We start from the raw sequence: 24,818 nt of genomic DNA on the forward strand, positions 1-24,818 counted from the left end.
GTTTGACTGTCTTTTTAAACAGCCAGGGAGAGAACAAACCCCAATTCGATTTAATTTGCACATTGTGATGTAAAATAGAAACAATACATATCAAAAGAAAACAAGTTATTGTGCTAGAAAAGGAAGAAGCCAATAGGCTTATTTGGAACCCTTTCCTTAATGGAAGGGGTCATTAAATAGCATACATTAAAATTTCAATAAGGACAATACAAAATAATACAAGCTTACAAGGGGACCAGCAGAAATAAAAACACAAAAACTGCACAGAAGAAGAAAAAGACAGAAAAACTAATTATTATAATTCACCTCTGTGTAGAAATACATGGAAAGGTTTGCGGGGGTGACGGAACCAAACCTCTGGGGCGACGGGACTGCACCTCTGGGGCGATGGGACTGCACCTCTGGGGCGACAGGACGGCACCTCTCTCTGGGGCGACCGTTTGGGCGACCGTTAGTTGCGATCCGAGGGGACCGTGTAGGGGTGACTGGTTTGGTATTCACCACAGGTTGTTTGGACCTTTGTTGTTTGGTCTTTCTCTCGGTTAAGATTAGATCTTTGAACCGCTCACACTAGAGGATAATTGCTCTCAATCTAAACTGGGGTAGGGAACGCCCCTCTGATTGTCAGGAGGGCTGTTCTCTACCCCAAATACCCCCCAATTATCTTGTAGTGTGTGCATACCTTCAGTGACACCAATGGATGCCCAACACCATCCCAGGAGGCCTACAGCCGACTAACAATTGACATTGCCATCCCTAGTGCCGTGCCACTATAGGGCGGTAGCAAAACATGTAAAGTTTGACCTGAGGTTGGAGCTAAAGAACAGGTCATGAGGTCAACAAAATCAAAATAGTTGTTCTGGGAAGCATGAATGTGCTCAGCAAATTTAATTAAAATGTAATTGATATTTTTGGCCTGAAGATGACTCTAGAGGAAAGGTCATGAGGTCACTCAAAGGTTTAGGGTTCATGGTCAGGCCATTGAATTTTGAGATAACCTGTGTCACATGCAAATATTGCATTATGGGTGGCGATAGAGGAAAGATCATGGGGTCACCAAAATCAGTATGGTTCATTCTCTGGGGAGCACGAATGCGCACAGTAAGATGCATGTCGATCACTGCCATTACATTTAGCAATATGTTATGTGAGAATGGATTTAAAATAAAAAAAGTTTTTAGACACTTCAGCTCAGGATTAACCATTTACCATTTATTGTAATGCTATTGCATTCAGATTGGTGGTGTGACTCTGCTCCTGTGATACTACAGATTATCTGCGCAAGCATGACAAAGCAGAGCCTATGCAGAGTTATGCATCAACATAGAACCCTTCAAGGGCATAAATGAATATACAGTACAGATTAACATACAATCCACAGAAACACACATTTAAATATTAGCTCTATATTAGCCCTTTAAAGACACGTGCATCTTAAAGCCCTTTAAGATACACAGATATAACATCATACCATCCACAGAATCATACATTTACTGAAATGGCAGAGGAGGAGGCTGGGGAGGTGGAGGGAGTTTGAAGACAGCAGCAGGAACAGAGCTGTGACCAATGCTGAACATGAAGTGTGAACAGTGATCTGCTTAAAAAGACCACCTAAGTGAACCTTTAAATTTAGGGTGTATGTGTAAGCTTGTTAGCAAATGGGAATGAAGGGAGCTGAATGAGGTTGAACCAAGGGGTTACCATCCAAGTTGTAAATTGAGGCTATAGAGGAAGTGACAGTTCATATGAATGGCCTGTAGTCTCGCTGTTTCACCCCTGCTGGTGTCAGAAGCAATTAGGCTCCATTCACGCGGATGGGATTTTGCCGAACTTTTCAATGCGCGGGGCAAAAGAGAAGCACACGCCAGGCGCGCCATATAGTAGGAAAACAATGGTTTTGCTGACGATGCATTTCAGGTAACATGTCCCCCATAACTCTCAGAGTTACAGACCTGTACGGATCCATTTGGAACCCCCTCAAGGAACCCTGAGGGTCCCTGGACCCCACTTTGAGAACCACAGCCCTAGGCAATAGAGCCAGTTGCTTTTGAGATATGCTGTTTGGGTCCAAAGGACAGATGGACGGATGACCACCATAGCTACCCTTGTAGCCCTGGCACTAGCAGGCCTAAAAATAGTAATTAATCACTGCAATAAGTGGTTCCAAAATAGATTAGGTGCATGTCTCTATGGACTTATTTGAGTTTACGATGAATGCTCTGTCACATAGCTGATCACTCCTTCACCTCTAGCTGCTGTGCGCCAAGCCTTCACTTGTTCCATGGTAGGAGGAAGTGTTACGCCTTAACTATCCCCCGTTATACCCACAGTTTGCCCTATCTACATAATTTGCAAACCTCTATGACCTTATTTCCTGTCTCTCTCCACTGCTCCCTTGTATACACAGAACAGGTGAAACTACAATCACCTCCATTCTGCTCCCGAGAGCCAGTTCAGTCCGGCACATCCTCAGTCCATGACCAGGGGTCAGCTTCACTAACATCCTACCCTATTACAATTCCCATTACACACAATGTTCTCTTTCTAAACTTGAGAATTTGCAAACTAGTGCATAGTATAGCTTCCACGGTCTCTGTAGACACAGGCAGCTTTTTTTAAACAAAGAACTGAACTTGTTTATCCAAACTTACTGGCAAAGGTTTTGTTTTTGTTATTTTGTTGGCAGCTTAAAAGAAGTTCACAAAGGAAATTTGCATTGAAAATGTTGTAGCTGCCTGTTAAGGTCTAATGCACCGACAGGACAGTATTGTATTAGCATTGGATAGCCAGCTGGATGCAATCACATTGCTCTACTGTAACTGCCTTTAGACTTATTTTCTGTGATTTATATTTTATTGTTCTTATTAGTTTCATAGTGCAGAAATAATTTATTTCCATTGATTCAATATCAAATTCTATGTGTCGGGTTCAACTAAACTAAATGGAGTTCTGCTGAGTGTGGAACAGATGATGATTATTGTATGTTATTTGCAGCCTTGGCACTGAGGAACATATTGATTCTATTTTTGGTGAAATGCTTGGACAGTGGACACTCACTGGTTTGAGATTCATCATACTGAGGCTAGAATTACAAATGTGGTGAAGGAAATACTTATGCAACATTTAGCTTAGTAAAAATAAGTAAAATGGACACGTAAGGCACTTTTACCTTCTCAGACTCAAGATTTTGCTGTGATACAGTTGCATCCTCTTTTTTTACGTCTCAACCCTGAAACCCTCACTGGACTGAAATTGATATACGTATAATTTAAGAGGAGAATAAATAAATAAACTGATCAATAACTCCCAATCAACTCATCTACTCTCTTCTAGAAGACTCTTCCAGTCTCACCCACACAAATCTATATACACATTTATTTCAAGTTAATAAAGAACAAAGTAAGGCAAACATTTGAGTTCTACATGAATCAGTGCTATATTAGCAAGAGAACAGCAGTGGCCTCGGGAGGTTTATTCATTATTATGAAAGCAGCTGGTTGTCTGTCAGTCTCCCTCTGTGATTCTGCTGTCTCTGCACCACCTGTGATTGGAGCAGAGACCCTTCTGCCACGCAGCTCACCCATACACTGGAGGAAAATAAAGCCACACAAGTGCACTCAAGAACACGAACGCACACACACACACACACACACACACACACACACACACACACACACACACACACACACACACACACACACACACACACACACACACACACACACACACACACACACACACACACACACACACACACACACACACACACACACACACACACACACACACACACACACTCTCTCTCTCTCTCTCTCTCCTGGCTGCTAAGCCGTGGAATGACCTCTCCCCCTCAGTCAGGAGTCAGGACTGCAGACTCACTCACCATTTTCCTCCGCAGTCTGAAAACTCACCTCTTCAGTCTCTACCTCACACCCTTGGCACTCACTTTTGGTTGCCTATTTATACATTTTTAAAAAATCACGTTGCTCGCTATGTGTTTTATTTAGATAGACATATATTGTTTGCCTGACTGTCCCCAAATGCTAAGAATGTTATTTAGATAGCATGTCGTTCAGACGGATGCTTTTTGGTTTGATGTTTACTGGTATCCTAGCTACTTTACAGCACTTAATTGTTTTCTTTGCACTACTAAAGTGAGCATTTCCTGTCGTATATTGACTAGGGTTCATGCCACTTAATCTGATTTTGCACTTTGTATGTCAATCTGGATTTTTCTAACTGTGCACGCACACGCGAACACACACACATAAGCGCATCTTGCTCTCTCTTTCTCTTTTCCACTGAGTTTTTTCTCAAACTCAGTGGATAAAAAATCAAACAGATGCTTCCCGTCTCAACACCACCCCCAGCCCTCCCACCATAGACCCCCCCCCCCCTCCTCACAACAGCAGGTAAGCAGCCCCCCTTCAGCCTCCTAGCAGCTGTTCTGACGGAGGGGGAACCACTGGGGTGTTTAGGCCCTGGCCACCGGCCAGACACACACCACAGTTTGAGCACAGTGGAATGGAACAGATCAGCACGGCTTGCTTCAATGCTGCCTTCCCCTCTCTCTCTCTAACACACACAAACACACACACACACACACACACACACACACACACACACACACACACACACGCGCACACATGCTCACATGTGTAGTACAGAGTACATGTGTACATGCTGGTGGGAGGAACACCCTGCATGCAGTGGCATTAAGTGGGGCGATGATGTTTGGCAGATGTTAATGACAGCCATCTGCTTCTGTCATACTCCCCACCAACCCCTCCCTCTCCTCATATCTAGTTAGCACTCTTATAAACTCTGGGATTTGCCAGCGAGCTTTTAGCCAACGCATCCATGATAGAAGCCCACTCAGCAGCCTCCACTTAATAACCACTTAAAACCCATGTGCTTAGTCGACCGGGGTCCCCCAAGGCTCTATACTTGGTCCGCTCCTTTTTCCCCCCTATACGCACCAAATCTCTTTGTTGAAAATAGCTCACAACGCATCACGTCGTGACAAGTTGTGAGCTTGTAGGTTTCACCCTGTTTTCACCGAATGTTTCCCCCAGAATAGGGACGCCAGGGTTCATGTGGTTAAACTAGGGTACTATGTTTATATGAATAAGGATGCTCATATGAAATCAGCGTCAGTAATGTAGACACACACACCTGTCACATGTAAAAGGTGTCCTCTCATCCGTCCTTGTCATTTTTTCATCTCTGCAGGTCATGGGATGAGTTCCATGACTGTGCCAATGTGGCGATGGCCGGATGTCCGGAGGAAGCGGCGACCGTCTGGGAGTCTCTCCGGCAGGAGTCTAAGAAGATGCAGTTCTCTGGAAACCTGTACGACATGTGCTCCAAACGCAGCGGCCAACCAGTGGCATCCGCCTCGCCCCACGTCCCACCCAGCAAGGAAGAGATCAACCGGGAGTCCCTACGAGGGCATGCTAGTCATTTGCACGACCCCTCACACTTCCTGCTTTTACTTCTCCCTCTGCTGTTTCTGATGTCATAGATATAGTTGCCGCAAAGGAATGGGTGTAGACTTATGAACTTTGTAAATATCCAGTCTTTTTCTCTACTCAGCCAGGAGTTGAATATTTCTAACTGCATGTTCAGAAGCCCCAAAGTCATTTTGATAATTTTTACCTGGGTGTGCTCTTTCATACATATTCTTTGACTTTTATTGATTAATTTAATAATTTATTTAAGTGTTTATTTATTTGTTTATTTATTCTATCTCTTTGTTCAGTGCACATGGACACACATACGTGGCACGCACACAAATGCACTGTGGTGCCCGACGGTCGAGGGGGATACATTCCCTCCCCCATCCACCCCTCCACCTTTGATCACCTAATCACATTGGCCCTCATTTATCATACTTATGTGTGACCAAAAAGAGGGCGCACAGTAATTTCAGCACAACGCTCGGCATTTGTGGTCAATTTCATGTGAGGGTATATAGCCTACTGTATGTCAAAATATTCATATTTTGATTAGACTATGTGTATCTCTAACATAATTAGGTATTTCAGAATTGCTTACAACAGCAGGGTAACAGGTAACATAATTACAACAATAACATATTTAGAATGTTTTAGGCTATATCCGTAATCAGTCTTGACAGTATTCAGATCTTTGTCGGGACCACTGGAATCTTTTCATGGAGAGTGACATCTCCCAAGGCATGTCACAAGTTGGAACTTCAGTTAAGGAGAGAAACCTAACGTTTGCATGCCATACCTGTGCCAGTCTAGGCGAGGTGCTCTCCACGTTGGGTGGTTTTGTCACAGGGATCTCAGTGAGACATCGGGGTCGGGGATATGTCCAATATATCACAGCCAACCATTAGCAGAATGATCAAATCCCTTCCTCGACAATATATCCAATTTCCATACAATGGTGCTCAGCAAACTGTGACAATTTTATGAGATCGCTGAGTTTCTTAATGTGATTGGTGCAGTTTATTGTAGGCTACCCATGTGCGTCTAAAGACACCATCCATGAATGATTAGGCTTTATCAGCCGAGGAGGGGGCGTGGGGGGGGGGGGATGTGCTGCGTCGGGCTGCTTTGACCAGCTTGGTGAGGGGGGGGGGGGTTGCTGTTCTGCCTCTGGCTGCTCAGATCAGCGGGGGTTTCGGGGGTGGAGGAGCAAACTGCCGCCCCACTTCAAAAATGTATCCTGTGCCGTTGCAAATGCACACAGTTACCAGCAACCATGAACATGTACATGGAAAAACACACGTTGTCTTTCTTCTTACCCTCTCTATGAAACATACGTCTCCCTACATCTTGTTAGTGTGAGATTATATGAAAGCTTTGCAGGGAAATCTCTCTGTGCCAGTAATGAGGAGAGAATATTAATGAGCTGCGAAAAATGAGAAAACAAGGCAAAGAATAGACCAAATCCTGCAAATAGCTCACACACATTTGTCAGATTTATGTGAACCATTTTACTGTGATGTAAACCTAACTTCTTATTTGAGTTATCTACCGGATATGGAGTTCTGTGTGTTTTATCTCTCCCTTGCTGGCTGGCTCATTAAATCATGCCAGCACTCCTGTCAGATGGTGATTGGCCATGTCCGCAGCTTGCCACCATACTGTGTCATATCAGACATGTAGCCTAGGACGCAAGTATGAACTAAATAAGTAGGTTATGGGAGTCTATACACACGAGTGTCCAGAAAATAAAAATTATTTTTGAAATAAGAGCTAAAGGTACCAAATAACCTGCAAAATGAGGATGAAATTAGAAAAGTAGAAAAACATCTGACCTTATGGATGGAGAAAAACATAACGTTCTACTACTGCAATAAGCCACTTTTGTTATGTTATCACTATACTAGACATAATACATGTTTCATTTAATTCAGTGGAGGTATTTGTGGTCAAATCTGATTTATTCTGTGTGGTTCACTACAGTAAAAATCAGTATGGTTCATTGCAGTAAAATCAGTTTAATGTCATTGAGTGCTGTTGATTTCAGTAAAATCTGTTTAATTGAATTCAGTGTGGCTCATTGCAGTGAAAACCATTTCATTTCATTCAGTGTAGTTCCTTTCAGTCCATTTTAATTTGTTCAGTTCAGTCCATTGCAGTAAAATTGCAGTGTGGTTCATTACAGTAAAATTAGTTTAATTTCATTCGGTTTACTGCAGTCAAATGAGCAGAATAAGTCGAGGTGAGTATAGCTGGGAGTCTTTTTCATCTTGCAGTTTCCCAAGTATGAAGTCCTATGAGGCTCCACTATAGGCTACAGTACACCGTAAGACTGTGCACACTGTAGTCGGCATTAGAATCCACTGTAATGCCAAGTGAGTTTCATGCTCTGGGAATCGTAGCGTGGCCCTGTAAGACCTGCCAAAGCTGCTTGTTATTCTAAGTGATCTGGGTAGCATTTGTTTCTGTCTGGACTAGAATCACAGGCAGTATTAGAGAGAGTGAGAAAGAGAGAGTGGCACACCTCATAAATAAACACTACCTCTTTGAGAATTACTAGATCAAATCCACCAATCTGGCAATGAGTTGTTTTACACACAAGGGTTTAGACTGTGGGTGTAATTTTCTCTCCTTAATCAAAATAAATCAAACGAGCCTATCTTTATACACAGTTATGCAATGATCTGCAGTGGATTTCAAAAGAACAAAAAGTTCCTAAAAGCTTATACAATTCTTATGTTAAGATTGGTGGAATAAGACACATAGGTTCAGGGAAGACGAGTGGAGCAACAGAGAGCCCTTAACTGTTTCATTTTGGGAAGCAGTTAGTCTACCTTGCCACAGGCTGGTTTGTTTTACCTATAGATTTAAACAGAGGATTATGAAGGGAGGCGGACTTGAAGACAGTTATAAATGTTTGTCTGCCTGGGGACCATAAAGTGAGAAGGTGGACTCTTTCATCAAACTCATTGTCATTCTTATCATGTTTTGGTTGGGTACCATTTTGGATCTCAATGTCTGAAACCATGACCCTTGTTAGTAAATCCTATCCAATTTAGCAGCAGCCAAGCGGGTACTGGATTAAAGTGAGAGAGTAAGTGTAACAAGCAGACATAAAATCAGTCAGCATTTAACTGAGAAAATCCAATCCAATTAGCCAACACCCTCAATTTTTCTCAAAAAGACATTTACTGTCTTTTGTGGTAGGGAAACAGCTACATGTGTGGACGGTTAACTCTGATGTAATTTTAAACTTAAATTATGCCGATATGATTAGGGATTAGGGGTTACACTTAATTTACAAAAGCAATCATTTGAAAAAAGATTTTCTCTATTTGGACAAAGATTTACCAAACTTGCACTGCACTTCTGACTGCACTGTGTCAGTATAACTAGGGCTTCATTTTGAGGAAGCTGGGCCTCATTTGATTAGAGGTTTACACTCTTGCTCAAATTGTATTGTTTTTCCAGCTCACAGACAGTCGGATACCATTTATAACATGGTCTTAAAGACAAAATCTGATTTCTGTCCTGACAACATATGCATCATGTATGATATGCGGGAAAATCACATTTCAGCTGGCTGTGTAAAGGCAGTCTTATTGAGCAGGAAAACAGTGAAATACTTGACTTTGCAACCAACACAGCACTTGAGGCGCTGTAGCCCCCAGCATCTGTCCACTAGTTTAGTCTTTTAACAAGGGGACCAGATTGAAAAGAAAGGAATGAGGGAAAGAGACAAGGATGACAATCCAACACTGTCTATTCTAGCAACAAGCCGGTAGCACGTCTGTGTTTGTAGCAATCACTCCTTTCACTAACTATCCCCTTAGGCAGTTGCTTTCTGGCAATACGAACGTGCTGGTTGCGGATCTTCCCTAGTAATGTTGGTTGGAATTTTACAGTATAACAATACTGGTTAAATCCAGAGGTGGATTTAGAGCTTCAACTGTTTCAAATTAAACGGGCCCTGAGCAACCAGGGGGTGTCCATGTCCATTTAGGCAGTCCCCCAAAGTGTCTTTGAGTAAAGCTGATTATGCATATACAGTGACCTTACCTGTGACCACCAAAATCAGTTGATCCTTGAGTCCAAGTGGACACGGTCGGACAGACAGACGGACGGACGGACGGACGGACGGACAGACGGATGGATGGACAAGCCAAAAAACATAATGCCTCCGGCCACGGTGGAGGCATAAAAATCTTTGGCTAGTGAGGCCGGGGGGCCCTACAACGGCATTTGGAAACAAGTCCTAAGATCCTTAATTCCACCCCTGGCTAAATCAAAGCGTAAGGATTAGATGCAGTTCAGTAGACACAGCACAGACTCACCAGAAGAACAGATCCATATATCCAAAGCTTTAGTGACTAGCCATGGATAATGAATGAAACCCTAACTCCCCACTGCTTCTGTCATTAGCAATTTTATCATTATCAATATATCAGCTAAACAAAATACAATTATTGTGTTGTGTTTTCAGAAAGAGAAATTGTACAAATATACCCTATATGTATATAGTGTGAATATTTACAGTTCAATGGATATTTATGTACATAGCAGTCAAATTCATATCTGCCATTTTTACCAGCCTTGCAAATGCACATTTTCAGACTGAACATTTTCTAGTTCAGTTCAACAGTCTTTTAATTTAAACCAAGTAAAATGTACCAACTTAATTCACCAATTGTCAGCCTTCTGATTGGTCCCTGACCGACCAACCAGATAAGCTCCTTCCTGTGGTTGTTTATGCTGAGTTTGCTAAACATTAGGAAAATATTTTATTTTTACTAAGACTAAGTTTAGAATAAGAACTGAATACATTAAATATGAATACAAGGCAACTTAAAACCACGTGTTTTCAATGGTAGTGGATGAAGAGAGCTTTTTGTCCTACAGTACCTAGCAACAGCAACCAATGGGTGCGGAAGAGGGGCGGGACCACGATTGGGACTTGACAACAGGTGAATTGACAATTACTTAAAATGCTCTTGGTTGTTGAGCTGAATTGCCAGAGGAAATTTAAATATATAGGCAGAACTTCATTTCAATCTTTATTTATGCACAGGACTAAAGTTATGGTATATAAAAAAAAAATCTATTTAATTACTGTATATTAAATAGACATTAAGATTTTACTGTTGGTCCTACATTACATTTTGTCGTCACTGTCATCTCACTCCTTAGTGCAAGTTGTCATTGCTTTTCATAGTCTCATAGTGTTGTTCATATGTGCTATACATTATGCACTTGGGGTGGGGGTGGGGTAAAGAGGGTTAGAGAACAGGTGGCTAACTTCTGTGTTTTTTTGTTTCTTTTGTACTTGATTAAACAATTTTCCTCGAGTAGTTCTGATATGATTCAATTGCCACTATTTAATGATATTTGCTTGTAGAATGAGCATGTGGAACTGGATCTTCTATGTGTTTCTATATGTGAGTTACAGGGGGGGGCGGGGGGCTTTTTGTGTAACCTATGCTCTGCTATCCACTGCTATACTGTCCACAATTCCATTTATATATCACACATCTGCCCAGATTGATAGAGATGAGACAAAAAGAGTGCATTCTGGTGAATGATAATATCAAGGCCTGCTTTGAAGTAGGGGTGTGTGCCACTCCTGGAGGCTGCCCATCAAACACAATGGAGATCTGGACAGCTGAGATCAAAGGGACCTCAAGAACAGATGGACAACACAAACGATGGACATTCCCGGGGTGGAAGTCCCATGATTATTCTAGAAGCCTGGAGTGGTTGGAAACACTATAAAGCGTCCTTCAGGCGTTTCCACCCTTCCTACCCGACCCTCCTCCCAGCTCTTCCTATCACATTTGAGTGTAATCTATATTTGTAATCAACCATGTATATTGTATACATGTAGCCAGCAATGTAGTTTTATTTCTGAAAAGCAGAACCCATTAGAGAATTTGTTATGAATGCAGAATGTTATTTTATTATCAAAACAGACTTGTTACAAACATTTGTTTGAATGAATCACTTACAGATAATTAAAGGATTTCCTTATACACAATTTGTTGATCTGTAGTTTGTTAGTTTGTTTACCATAATGAACTGTTTGTCCGTTCTCCTTGTCTGCCTTTACATCTGGGTCCATGAGTTCACCTGTACCCATTCTCCTTGTCATTTACAGTACTCTATCCATCCTTCTAGTATGTTTTACTACATTTAACCATTTAAGCACAACTATTGCCCTTCGAGTACTTGTTCTGTTCAGGGACCACGCAAGTCAGGAACGATGCAAGTTGGGAATGCATGCCACACCGGGTTATGCAATACCCATTGTACCTGTTGTCAGAGTACTCGCTGTACCTGTTGTTAGAGTACCCAGTGCGGTACCCGTTACAACAGTAGGCTACTAATAACGTTAAATATTCCAATCAATGGGTTATGTGAACGGCCACCGGCCTAATTGGGAAGGATGCAAGTCGGGAAGGATGCAAGTTGGGAATGCATTCCTCACCCGTTTACGCTGAAAATGCATTGAAGCATTTTTGTTTACTTTTGATTTTTTTAAAAGCATTTTACTACAATGTAAAGCCCAAAATATTATTGGATTAAAATAATCACTAAACTGGTGCTGATTGTCCGACTAATTGGGTGAGTGTGTTCATTATGCTCTTCATCAAGTTAGCTGCTGCAGGACAGGTTATTGACCATATTCACAAGACAGCCATTTTTCTCAGACGCCACCGGAAAATGGTGTAAGAGAAAAATGGCCACAGAGTGTATGGTCATGGTCAGTTACAAATAACAATGCAGTTTTCATGAGCACAGCTGCACCTAGCATCAAACAAAGTTCTGCCACAGCAAGTTTGGAATGGGGCTAAGTCCCCAGCAACTGAAGTGACCTCTTGTGCTTGACTGTGATGTGCATGAACAGCTGAAGCGTGAGTTTCTCAGCTGAGAAACTCACCTGAGGTGTACACAACAAACGAGTGGTGAGCAAGGCACAGCGACGTCTCTACATCCTCAGGCGACAGAATAAGTTTGGTATGGGTCCTGGTCCAAGGTCCTGGCGGCGGGCCTTCTGCAGAGGTACCACTGAGAGCATCCTCCTGACTGGCTTCATCACTGCCAGGTATGAGAACTGTACAGACCTCAACCGCAAAGCAATGCAGACAGCTTCACGCATCAGCGGATGTGAACTTACCTGGACTGTTTCAGAAGCTGCCACATAGCAATCAGACCAGGGAAAAACTAAACAAATAGGAAACGTTGACCCCCATCCCCATTACTGCTTGTCTGAGGTCAGAGGCAGCCTGTGTTACACAATAACACAATGCCAAGGACACTGGCACAGATAGACGGTTATAACTTAGAAGTAAGAACCTTGCTTGTACACAGCACCTTCAAACACCTTAACAGCTAGAAGAAACAACAAACTGTTTTTTCAGCTGCTACGCTGATTCTTGTTTATTCAGTCTTTTTGTTTTAGATTTTTTCTATTTTCCTTGTTATTATTACTGTTATTGCTGCTACAATCTTAGGAAATAATGTACTCTTACATGTACCTGTACACATGATGTAGCAATAAGGAAACTTTGAACCTTGAACCTTGATATGGAGACTTAAGCCCCCAGATGTGGTCAATTATGTTCACTTAGCATAACAAAGGAAACACTTGTCTTGATTAGACTTTTGCTTGGTTTCCAAAAGTTTTAAAGAGGAAGATGTTTCAGTAAAAACGATTCCCTCCTCTCCCTTAGTGATCGTAAAGCAATTTCAATCAAATTATTTCTCCATTTGCCTTTTGGATAATGTTGGCCTTGACACATACACATACACACACACACACACACACACACGCATGCACACACACACACACACACACACACACACACACACACACGGCTCAGGCCTGGTGTCAAATATCGTTTAACTACGTTATAGCGGCTCCAAAAATGAACCGACGGTTTGCTGGCTTATAATCATTATTACTAGTTAACGTTAGATAGGCTATACTCGATAAAAAAATCATTCAACTCACTCTGCTGTCCAAAGGCTACCGGCAACTTTTAAGGTGGAATGTTGTCTTGCTTGTTACTCAATGTTTGACACTGTGACTCAATCAACACACCTTGTATGTTAATATTACAGCTTTGACCATTTCACTCTATTGTGCTTCATCTTTTTCTTGTCATTATTCTCCTGTTTAGCAGACCATGCTGTCTTTGGAAGCATGAGGATGTTGTAATAGAGTCCTCGCCTCTTGATGGGCTGGCTGCCAATGGCTGTTGATTTTGAGAAGTATCCACGCAGCTGGCTAAACTTGAAGCCTTTCTTTTTCGTCCTCCCTCCTGCCTGCCTAGCGTCTTCATCATGCTTGGTTGCTACATCTGACCCAGTCTTGGACAGTGCCAAGTCTATCGGGTCTACGGGCAGAGCTGTGACCGGATCAGTGCGATTACGCAAATCTATAGAACACTCTTCTTTCTCTGGGATGCCAGCCGCAATCTCCAGGTTCTCAGCAGCTGGGACAGGTGAAGCTGACTTAGCGGCCTCCATGGTCTGTGAGGAGGTCAGAGCCACTGAGGAGTCTGTCAGCCAGCACCCAAACCCAGGGTACAGGGGTTCAGTGAATGTGGACTGGAAGGTGTACAGGTGTGGACGTGTGTTATAGTGTACTCTATAGAAGGTCAGAGTGCCAGCATTCCAGTTCAGATCCACACCTATTCTGTTGGAGTGAGAGGGACCGACAGTGAAGACCGTTATCTTCCTATTGTGATGGACATAGTATCTGTTCCAATGTAGACCTTCATAACATTCCAGACTCCAGGACTTGTCATTGTACCCAATCCGGCAGTCATCACCCTGTCCACTCTTGTTGATTCCTCTGTATGTCACTGCTATATAAACCCATCCACACCACTCTACCTCCCAGTAACAGCGTCCAGTCAGACCCTCTCTACACAGAACCTGTTGCTCTGAACCAAATCTTTCCGGGTGATGAGAATATGACTGGTGCTCTCTCACACATGTCACCTTTCTGCAGTTCTCGGACAGAGAGAGGTTTCTGTTGGCAGTGTTTGGGTCCAGTGTGAGTTCACACACACGTGAGAACTTCCTCTCTTCCTCCATGACCTTGACCTTCGGCTCTGCGGAGAGAAACATGCCTACTAAAGCTTCCTTTTCTTCAATCAGCTGGAGTCTCTCCTGGTCCCATTTGTCTGCCAAAACGTCCTTTTCTCTAATCAGTTGGAGTCTCTCCTGGTCCCATTTATCTGTCAAAACATCCTTTTCTCTGATCAGTTGGAGTCTTTCCTCCCATTTGTCTGCCAAAACGTCCTTTTCTCTAATCAGTTGGAGTCTCTCCTGGTCCCATTTGTTAGCCAAAACGTCCTTTTCTCTGACCAGTTGGAGTCTCTCCTGGTCCCATTTGTCTGCCAAAACATCCTTTTCTCTGATCAGTTGGAGTCTCTCCTCCCACTTGTCTGCCAAAATGTCCTTTTCTCTGATCAGTTGGAGTCTTTCCTGGTCCCATTTGTCTGCCAAAGCTTCCTTTTCTCTGATCAGTTGGAGTCTCTCCTCCCACTTGTCTGCCAAAATGTCCTTTTCTCTAATCAGTTGGAGTCTCTCCTGGTCCCATTTATCTGTCAAAACATCCTTTTCTCTAATCAGTTGGAGTCTCTCCTGGTCCCATTTGTCTGCCAAAACATCCTTTTCTCTGATCAGTTGGAGTCTCTCCTCCCACTTGTCTGCCAAAATGTCCTTTTCTCTGATCAGTTGGAGTCTTTCCTGGTCCCATTTGTCTGCCAAAGCTTCCTTTTCTCCGACCAATTGGAGTCTCTCCTCCGCCCATTTGTCTGCCAAAGCTTCCTTTTCTCTGACCAATTGGAGTCTCTCCTCCGCCCATTTGTCTGACAAAGCCTCTTTTTCTTGAATCTTTTGAAGTATTTCCTCCTCCCATTTGTTCCTCTCCTCCATCTTCTCTTCCTTGAGAGCTGGAGTCACCTGGCAGTTCACTCTGGTCTTCATCTCTTCCTCCATGTCTTTAATCTTCTCTTCTTGCCAGAAGAGCATTTTAACAAGTTTGTCTTCTGACGTCTCCTTCCTTTCATTCTTTTCCTTGATGAAGATCTGGCTTATGTCCTCCAAGGCTCTTTTTTCTCTTGTCTCTTTTTTCTGCATGTAAGAGTAATAACGTATCAAAAGTGTTGTTGTTGCTGCTGCCGCTGTTGTACTAACACCGAACACTTTAAAGTTAAACATAATCTATATCTACAAATTCCAGGAATCAATAAATCTGTCTGTCTGTCTGTCTGTCTGTCTGTCTGTCTGTCTGTCTGTCTGTCTGTCTGTCAAGATGCTCACATATGGAGACGACTCATAGTACTGAGAATATAGATGACTGATGTCACTGCCCTGAACGGGTAGTGGCCACCGCCCGTAAAACACGGGTACTCCAGTAGCCGTATCTAAGATTCAGTGACTCAGCTCTCAGTACAGGTGCAAAAGTTCTAATTGTTTCGTGCAGTGCTGATACCTTTATATCCCCAAACTCTCCCAAGTTGGTGTGTCACAGCTGCATGCTGCATGCTGATTGGACAGAGAGTATTCTGACGATGTCACTGTTGCAATCAGTGGGTGCGTTCGAAAATACAGCACTGAGCGCACTGGCCAATACAAACTAATAGGCGAGTGTGCTCCGGTGCGTAATTTCCGAACGCACCCAAAGGGTTCTGTGTGTGTCTGTGTGTCCGGAATGAACTGCTGAACCCGATCAGTGCCAAACTTTGTATGCACAGCAAGTAGACCACAGAACCTTCACGTTATTATGTTTTACAGTATATGTTTTGAAATTTAAGCTTTAACTGTAATTTATAATGGAAGTCTGTGGGGCTGAAACCTTGCCCAAATTTCAAGATTCAAGGGTTCAAAATTCAAGATTCACAGCAAGGTAGTACGCCCAAGAGTGTACAGACCCAGTGCTCACTCTTGACTATTTCTGTTAAATTATTGTATGTAAATAAACAGATATTTCATAAGAGAACCATGTGTTTTTAATGAATATAAAGAATGAAAACACAATATTTACATTAGCCTATTGTAAATATTCTACAAGAAAATCAAGAAGGTTTCTGCATCACTGTCAGCCAGAAACCTTGTATCTCCAAATTTCATATTTGTATAAAAAAATATCATAAATGAATGCCCTATTTTATACCCCTTTGTATGACAGTGTTGGGCAAATGAAAATAGACAATCTACAAAAACATTTATGAAAGATTTTGAAAATGTTCATCTATAATATGCCCAAAACAGTTTGAAAGTGGTTAAGTCGGTGTGTGGGTTTTATAAATATTTAATCAATGAAAAGTATAAACAAGAGCTTACACCTAAATCATAACTACATTGGTTCCATTAGAACACAATGTTATTTTGGTAGCACTTTACAATAATGACCTGTTATAAAGCATTTATAAACGTTTATAAGCAGTTTGTAGACTATTAACAAATCATTAACAACCTGTTTGTTGACATTTGTAAATGATTACTAAAACCTTTATAACTATGGTTACGAATAATTTATAAGGTATTAGTAAGTAGTAAACTATTCATTAACAAGCCATCTATATACATCTGTAAATGATTATTAAATCATTTGTAATGAACCATTATAAAGCATTTATAAACGTTTATAAGCAGTTTGTAGACTATTAACAAATCATTAACAACCTGTTTGTTAGCATTTGTAAATGATTACTAAAACCTTTATAACAACGGTTACAAATCATGTATAAGGTATTAGTAAGTAGTAAAACTATTCATGAATAAGCCATGTATAATACATCTGTAAATGATTATTAAATCATTTGTAACTGATGTTATATAATATATACAAGCTATTTGTAGATACAGAACTAATCATACACAAACTATTTATATACATTGGTTAATGATTATTAAATAATTTATAATAACATTGTAGAATGTTTAAGAATCATTTAATCATTATTTAAAACACATTAAAACATTATTTAGACTCGAGTTTGTTCATCAGTAAATAATGTCATTTAAATTGTAGGAAATCATTTGTAAATGATTTATAAAGTGGTATAAATTGAGTTTTTTGGTGGTTATAGGACATCTCTTTAAACATGTATTAAGACTTCATAAATCATGTGTTAAATCTTTGTTCTAGCCCAAGGCATGAACAACAAACCATTTCTAAGCAATTATTACATATTTTCTAAATGTACCAATTAAACATTTAAAAAGTATCTGCAGATCATTATTTCCACATGATCAATTTTACTTGTCGGTAATTTGGGAAATGTGTTTGTTCATGTTTAACATATGCTTTTTAAAACATTCCTAAAATATCTATAAATCCTTAGTACATGTTATTATGTGCCCTATAGTAAAGTGAAGACAGTTCATCATTTACAACTGTCTGTTAATGTGTTTGTTCATGTTTAACATATGCTTTGTATAACATTCCCAAAATATGTATAAATCCTTAGTACATGTTATTATGTGCCCTATAGTAAAGTGAAGACAGTTCATCATTTACAACTGTCTGTTAATGTGTTTGTTCATGTTTAACATATGCTTTGTAAAACATTCCTAAAATATCTATAAATCCTTAGTACATGTTATTATGTGCCCTATAGTAAAGTGAAGACAGTTCATCATTTACAACTGTCTGTTAATGTGCCTTTCTCCTTACCTGTTGCAAACTACCTGGCTTTCATGACACCAAACAATTACTAGAATTATCTTTCATGTTTAATAAATGATTCGTAAGACATTCGTAAAGAGTATGTAGACCATTTGCAAACGTTATCATGGGCCTTGTTGTAAAGTGAAGACTATGCATTATTATTTCATGTTTAACAATGATTAGTAAAACATGTGACATCAAAAAGTGGCAGAAGTAACGTTATAGAGTATAAAAGTATTAAACTATTTATTAAGATATAAAATGTAGCAACTCTTGGCCACAGCACACACACTGACATTTAAACAAAGAAATTCATCACAACATAATCACAGAGTAGCAGCGTGGAGCCTCTGCAGTCACCACCTCCCAGTGCAAGTTAGCTTTAGCTGCTAAGCTAGGAGGACATTACTAGCCTCCACATCAAAACAAACATTGTGGATACAAACGGCCACCATCAAAATACCCCCTGGTCATAATGCTACTTCATGTGTGTAAGATTAGCCATTTTATGTTACCTCGATCACCTGCAACAAGACAGTCAAAACACATAAAACATGAATTAGACATATTTCTGTCCAGTCTGCAACTGCATCACTGTTCACTTCCTCCCTAGTAGGCTACTGCAGGTGTAATGCAGGTAATCAGTGTGTTTGTTCACTTTTATAGCCAACCTAGTTTTCTGCTTTGTGCAGAGTTAAACAACGGTTACTAAGCCCAAATGAAAGGGCAGAGAGAGGAGTGAGTCTAAGGCATTACTCGTACCAAATGTCTTTTAAGGTGATTTATTTTACTAATAACACATACAATACATTTAGGTAAATAGGTAATAAAACCTGGTAAGAGAGAAAACAAGCACAGAACATTCACAGTATTAAGATATGACTTCATCCCATTATGAACACATCAAACATACAATCATTTACAATGCTTTACTTACTATTGACTTTCCACTCTCTTCCAGATGATCAATGGGTCACTCAAGAACCCATATTCGAGGGACAACCCATGGCATAGTTACTTATTAGAATCTGAATGCTTGCCCCAAGGCAGGCTCATTTATCAGTTTCCTGAATTAAGTCCTCCTTCAAGGAGGAGACTGCAACAGGAAGTTCCGGTTACCCACAAGGCCTAGCTTTTGCTGCCAGTTCCTGTTGCCAGCAGCCCAGTCTGCATTATGCAGTTAAACCAGTTGCTTTGTTCTCACACAAAGCTTTTGTCTCTTATCTAGCAGCTACCCCCGCCTAAGAATGCGAGGTTCCTTTGAGGCTCTTCGCACAGCAGGGAGTCTACAGTGGGCTTTTGGTCAGACTTAAATAGAACTCCTGCAGGAACAATTACAGCACCTTATTTTAGCACCAATAATAATACACAGTTATCTTTCATAATCATGGATTATTCCACACCTGCCACCTGTGATAACTGAACCATGTTCAGTTCTCTCACAACCACCCTCTACTACCACCATTTCTCTGTGAGCTTTTTTGGCTTCTTAAATCATGGCTTAGGTCCGTAATTGGCGAAAGTATGGTGGAAAAGTTCGATTTCATCTCTGTAAACTGCTCTGATCCCACACTCATACAGGTTACATTCTCAACACAATTTTCACACATTGTCTTTGAGTGGCTCTAAACCCATATTTTGGAATAATTTACAGTTCAACTTAACTTTCTCAATTTGTAATCTTTAAACTTTTTTAGGAATTCAAATTGTTTTGGAAAACTTTTCTTCTCCCACTTTTTTCCCTAGTAAGTCAATGTCCTATTTAGGGCATGTTGCCATGACAATTGACTTAGTAACTTGGTTAAAGGGTTTAAAGGATTTTAAAATGGCTGATCTACAATCTTACCTTTAAGAAACTTCACTCTGCATTTAAACTTCTAGCCCACATCCCAAAATGCTTTTTATACAATCAACAAATTAGCAATTCAAAAAGGCCTGATTACTCAGATCATGAGTTAACATCAGTTAAGAATAATTTTGTTGCATGGAAGAACCTTCCAAATTATTGTTGCATTTTGACTTAGTGGCATATTGTCGGCAGTAAATTAATACATTTCATTATGCAAGTTATTTCTTCTGGTAATATCGTAAACACTACAAATGATACATTCATTTACACAATATCTCTCGAAATTCCTAAGTAAACAGTCGCTCAAATAAGACATTTAGATTTTTTAGACACCACGTTGGCATCTTTTTCGCTTATTGTCCGCACTGCGTACCACTGTCCCCAGCTAATAACTGGATAGACCTGTTAGTCAAGCCTATTGCAAAGGCCTAAACCCTTGTCTAGCCAGTCACAGCTGCCATGCCGCTTTCTCATGGACCTTTCCATCTGCACTGCCCCCTTACTCTGAGGGTGGCAGTGCAAATGTCAGTTCGTTCGCCAGCGTCACTTTGCTGGCACCACCAGCCACCAGTGGAACTGCTTTTTTAGCAACATCCAACTGGGGGCTCTTCTCGGCCGCTGCCAAGAAAGAGCGTGGGGCTTTGCTCCACCTGGTGGCCCTCTTCCCCTCCTTCGAGGGTGGAGAAGGGATTGTTAGTGTATCTTTAATCTTCACCTTTTTTCTTCTAGTTATTCCAGCCCCACCAGGACGAAGCATTCTCTTTGCCTGGATCCTGGCGGTAAGAACTGAAATGACCTGACGTAGCACCCTGCCCCTCTCTTCCCGAGCGGGCGCACGGATGCCAAGATTTGCCCACTCAGACTTCTTTCTGAGGGGTTTTGGGGGAGCTGGTCTGGCGCCCAGTCCCCGTTTTCGGACAGACCCGACTGGTCTGCCTTCGGCGGCTCCCTTCTTGAACGCCACCGGTCCGCTGGTAGCTGGTCCCCTGCCACCTTTCTTAGACGGGCGCTTGGAGCAAACGCCACCCTTGACAGGCCTGACTGGTCTGCTTTGGGCCATCTGCCTGCCACCTTTCGTAGACGGGCGCTTGGAGCGAACGCCACCCTTGCCAGGCGACTCGGATCCCTTCTTCTCCGTGTTGAGTGGGCTGGCGGCGACGTCCGTCGCAGCAGCGGCGTCTACTGACGCCCTCGCCGGCTTCTCTCCTGGTTCAGCGACCTCCAGTGACTGGCTCCCCTCTGCGTCGAGTGGATTGGTGAAGACTTTCACCGCCGTGGCGACGTCCATTGAAGCTGCCTCCCTGGCGGTCTGCTCATCTGCGACGTTGGCTCCCTCTGGTCGATCCCCCTCGGCTTCCTCCGCAGGCGTCTCGTCCCCAGGTCCAGCTCCATCGATCACCAGTGGCACCTTTGCAGCTGCTCTCTCGATCGCAGCGTGGAATGGGGTCTCCCCTGCAGCTTCTCTCGCTTCTCTCGCGATCTCCAGTGACTGGTTCTCCGCAGTTACTTCCTCAGGATTGACCTCCTTCTCCGCGTGGTCCCTCGGAGCAGCGTGGAAAGGGGTCCCTGCCTCCCTCGGAGCAGCGTGGAAAGGGGTCTCTGCGTTGTCCCTTGTAGTAGTGATGCCATCTGGTTTCACTCTGAGGACTGCTGGCCCAGCTGATCCATCTGTAGGTGTGACATTCCTACCCCCCTCTGCAGCGTGGTCTGCTTCCTGCTTTATGACCGAATCTGCTGCCTTATCTGTGGAGATAGTCATTTGCCCTTCCCCCACAGCAGGGGAATGTGGATCACCCACTCCGGGCTGTGTGAAGCGGCACCCAGATTCATCCTGGGGTGCCCTCTCTGTCTCAACCCAGACCCCCACTTCAGTCTGTGTGAAGCGGGACCCATACTCATCCTGGAGTGTCCTCTCTGCCTCAACCCAGACCAGCCGACAGGTCTCCCTTATCTTGCTAATCTCAGATTTGTCGGCACGACGGGCACTTCGCTCAGAATCAAAAGTAATCTGGGTAATTTCAATTGCTTCTACTTGGAGCCAACTGTACGCGTGACCTATCTCTCCTGTCGGTAGATCCCGAAAGATATTGGATATAGACTGTGCTTTTTCCATAAAGACTGTCAGAGCTGCCTTACACTTTGGGAGCTCCTTTGAGCCATATTCATCAGGAGCTCGCCCCTTGCTCAGAAAGTCTGCCTCTACTGCTCTTACCTCAAATTCTGACTGTGCTGCTCTCAACCTTTCCCTCAAATCAGCTAAATCTGCCATTTCCCCTGTTTGGGTATAAGGTCTCTTAGTTAATCTTAATTCAATGGGCTGTGACAGCAATCGTATTTTTAGCAATTAGTAGTATTGTTCAGCCTTTAGCTATATAACAACAATAATTAATTAACACTGTCTTTAACCTGTAATAGCACCCACCCTATTAGCATTCTATGCAAGAAGCCTTTTAATGGTCTACTTACATTAGTTAATTTTGTTAATTAATACTGGATAGGATATATTTTGCTCTACCAAAGTACCTTCTAGTATTTAACCCACAATGATTACCATTGATCCCCTGTTCTTGTACACTAATCATCTAGTTACTCACAGTATCAGTCTATCATATAGTCTGGTTAAACATTGAATTACTGGTAGCCAATTCCCCACCCCCTCCCAGTGGCTGTTAGCTTAGCACTATGCTAGACAATGGAAAAGTTAGCTGGTAGCAACCCCCACCCCCTCTGGTACGCTAATCAAACTCTTAGCGGTAGCCTGGCTACAAAACCTGTGGTTAGCTTCTAGCTTCTCCCTCAGCTCCTTATCCTTAGCTCAGACAATAGAATCTGTTAGCACGCAGCATCCTCAAATCTACAGTCTTTTCTCCACAGTTTTCGCAAACTGTAGGGCTTTGTTCATAGCACCTGGTTGAGTCTCTCCCCGGTAGGCTTCTCGTAGGCCTGTACAGTATTCAATGCCTCGGTCCTTGCGTCACGCTGTAGGCCGCCGGCTCTGTGTCCTCTTCGCCTCCAAGGAGGTTCGACCCTTCTCCAGGCTGTGTTAGTTGAGACTCTTTGTCCCTACACCGACACCTTTGGTGCTGATAAAACCTATATTAAACCTGTCCCATAACCAGGCTAATAAGTATTTTATTTTGTTACGACTCACTTCTCATCTTAAAGAGACAGTGCGTCTTTACTCCTAAGGCTATAGGAGATTTTTATGCTATGTTATCTCACTAGATAACACACATTAAATCCAGCCTCTAATGGTTTTCACCATCAGACTATTGGCAGGATCATACAATTATGTGATCCGCTTACAGGACTGACCTAATACCTTTCTAGAATCACATAGGCTCCAAGGGTTCATAATTGTTTAATTACTCTGTAACACTCAATTACTATGTAATTTTACTTTAATTACTGCGTAACACTTAAACTCGAAAGAAATCTAGTAGTTTAATGACTGGGTAATTAATACTTAAACTCTGAAGGCCTTCTTAAAACCCAGCATAGTTTAATAAATGCGTAATTAAACGCTTTAAACTCAGTAAAGCCTCCCACAGAGGCATTAATAGTTTAATAACTCTGTAATAAGCGGAGTTCAAACACAGTGTCATTCGCTTATTAACTCTAAGATGCCCCCCACGAGGACACTACAGCCTTATTACCGTGTAACAAGCAGAGTTCCAATTACTAAACTCAGATAAGTTTCCCTGAGACTATCAATAGTTTATTACTGTGTTATACCACGTATAACACGGTTAATCAATTTAAACTCATAGATGTCTCTCTTAAGAGACACTACAGTTTAATCACTTAAACTCTAGCTAATCTCCTCCGGAGATTACGATAGTTTAATTACTGCGTAATTTAACGCTTAAACCCTAAAGAAATCCCCTCCGGGGATTACAATAGTTTTATTACTGTTCACTTTTATAGCCAACCTAGTTTTCTGCTTTGTGCAGAGTTAAACAACGGTTACTAAGCCCAAATGAAAGGGCAGAGAGAGGAGTGAGTCTAAGGCATTACTCGTACCAAATGTCTTTTAAGGTGATTTATTTTACTAATAACACATACAATACATTTAGGTAAATAGGTAATAAAACCTGGTAAGAGAGAAAACAAGCACAGAACATTCACAGTATTAAGATATGACTTCATCCCATTATGAACACATCAAACATACAATCATTTACAATGCTTTACTTACTATTGACTTTCCACTCTCTTCCAGATGATCAATGGGTCACTCAAGAACCCATATTCGAGGGACAACCCATGGCATAGTTACTTATTAGAATCTGAATGCTTGCCCCAAGGCAGGCTCATTTATCAGTTTCCTGAATTAAGTCCTCCTTCAAGGAGGAGACTGCAACAGGAAGTTCCGGTTACCCACAAGGCCTAGCTTTTGCTGCCAGTTCCTGTTGCCAGCAGCCCAGTCTGCATTATGCAGTTAAACCAGTTGCTTTGTTCTCACACAAAGCTTTTGTCTCTTATCTAGCAGCTACCCCCGCCTAAGAATGCGAGGTTCCTTTGAGGCTCTTCGCACAGCAGGGAGTCTACAGTGGGCTTTTGGTCAGACTTAAATAGAACTCCTGCAGGAACAATTACAGCACCTTATTTTAGCACCAATAATAATACACAGTTATCTTTCATAATCATGGATTATTCCACAGTGTTGCCAGATTTTGCAAAAGAAACAAGCGGCCAGGTCTATGAAAACAAGCCCAAAAGAAGCAACTAGGCTCAGGCCCATGATAACGTCTGCAAATGGTTTACATACTCTTTACGAATGTCCTACGCATCATTTGCTAAACATGAAAAAAACTCCCTAAAAAAC

At 42.0% G+C, this 24,818-nt stretch overlaps 1 protein-coding gene across 2 annotated transcripts in view; it reads left to right on the forward strand.

Annotated features, from left to right (window-relative positions):
• nrn1la (neuritin 1-like a) overlaps positions 1 to 6,534 on the forward strand; it is a 59,963-nt gene extending 53,429 nt beyond the window's left edge. For both annotated transcript variants that reach the window (XM_080437490.1, XM_080437489.1), the window contains exon 3: positions 5,233 to 6,534. In XM_080437490.1, coding sequence (XP_080293616.1) covers positions 5,233 to 5,524 — 292 coding nt within the window. In that variant the 3' untranslated portion in view covers positions 5,525 to 6,534. The remainder of the gene's footprint in view (positions 1 to 5,232) is intronic.
• Positions 6,535 to 24,818: the final 18,284 nt, after the last annotated feature.

This window comes from Gymnoscopelus braueri (assembly GCF_963280865.1).
Source record: "Gymnoscopelus braueri genome assembly, chromosome: 9".
In the NCBI taxonomy this organism is placed as follows: Eukaryota; Metazoa; Chordata; class Actinopteri; order Myctophiformes; family Myctophidae; genus Gymnoscopelus; species Gymnoscopelus braueri.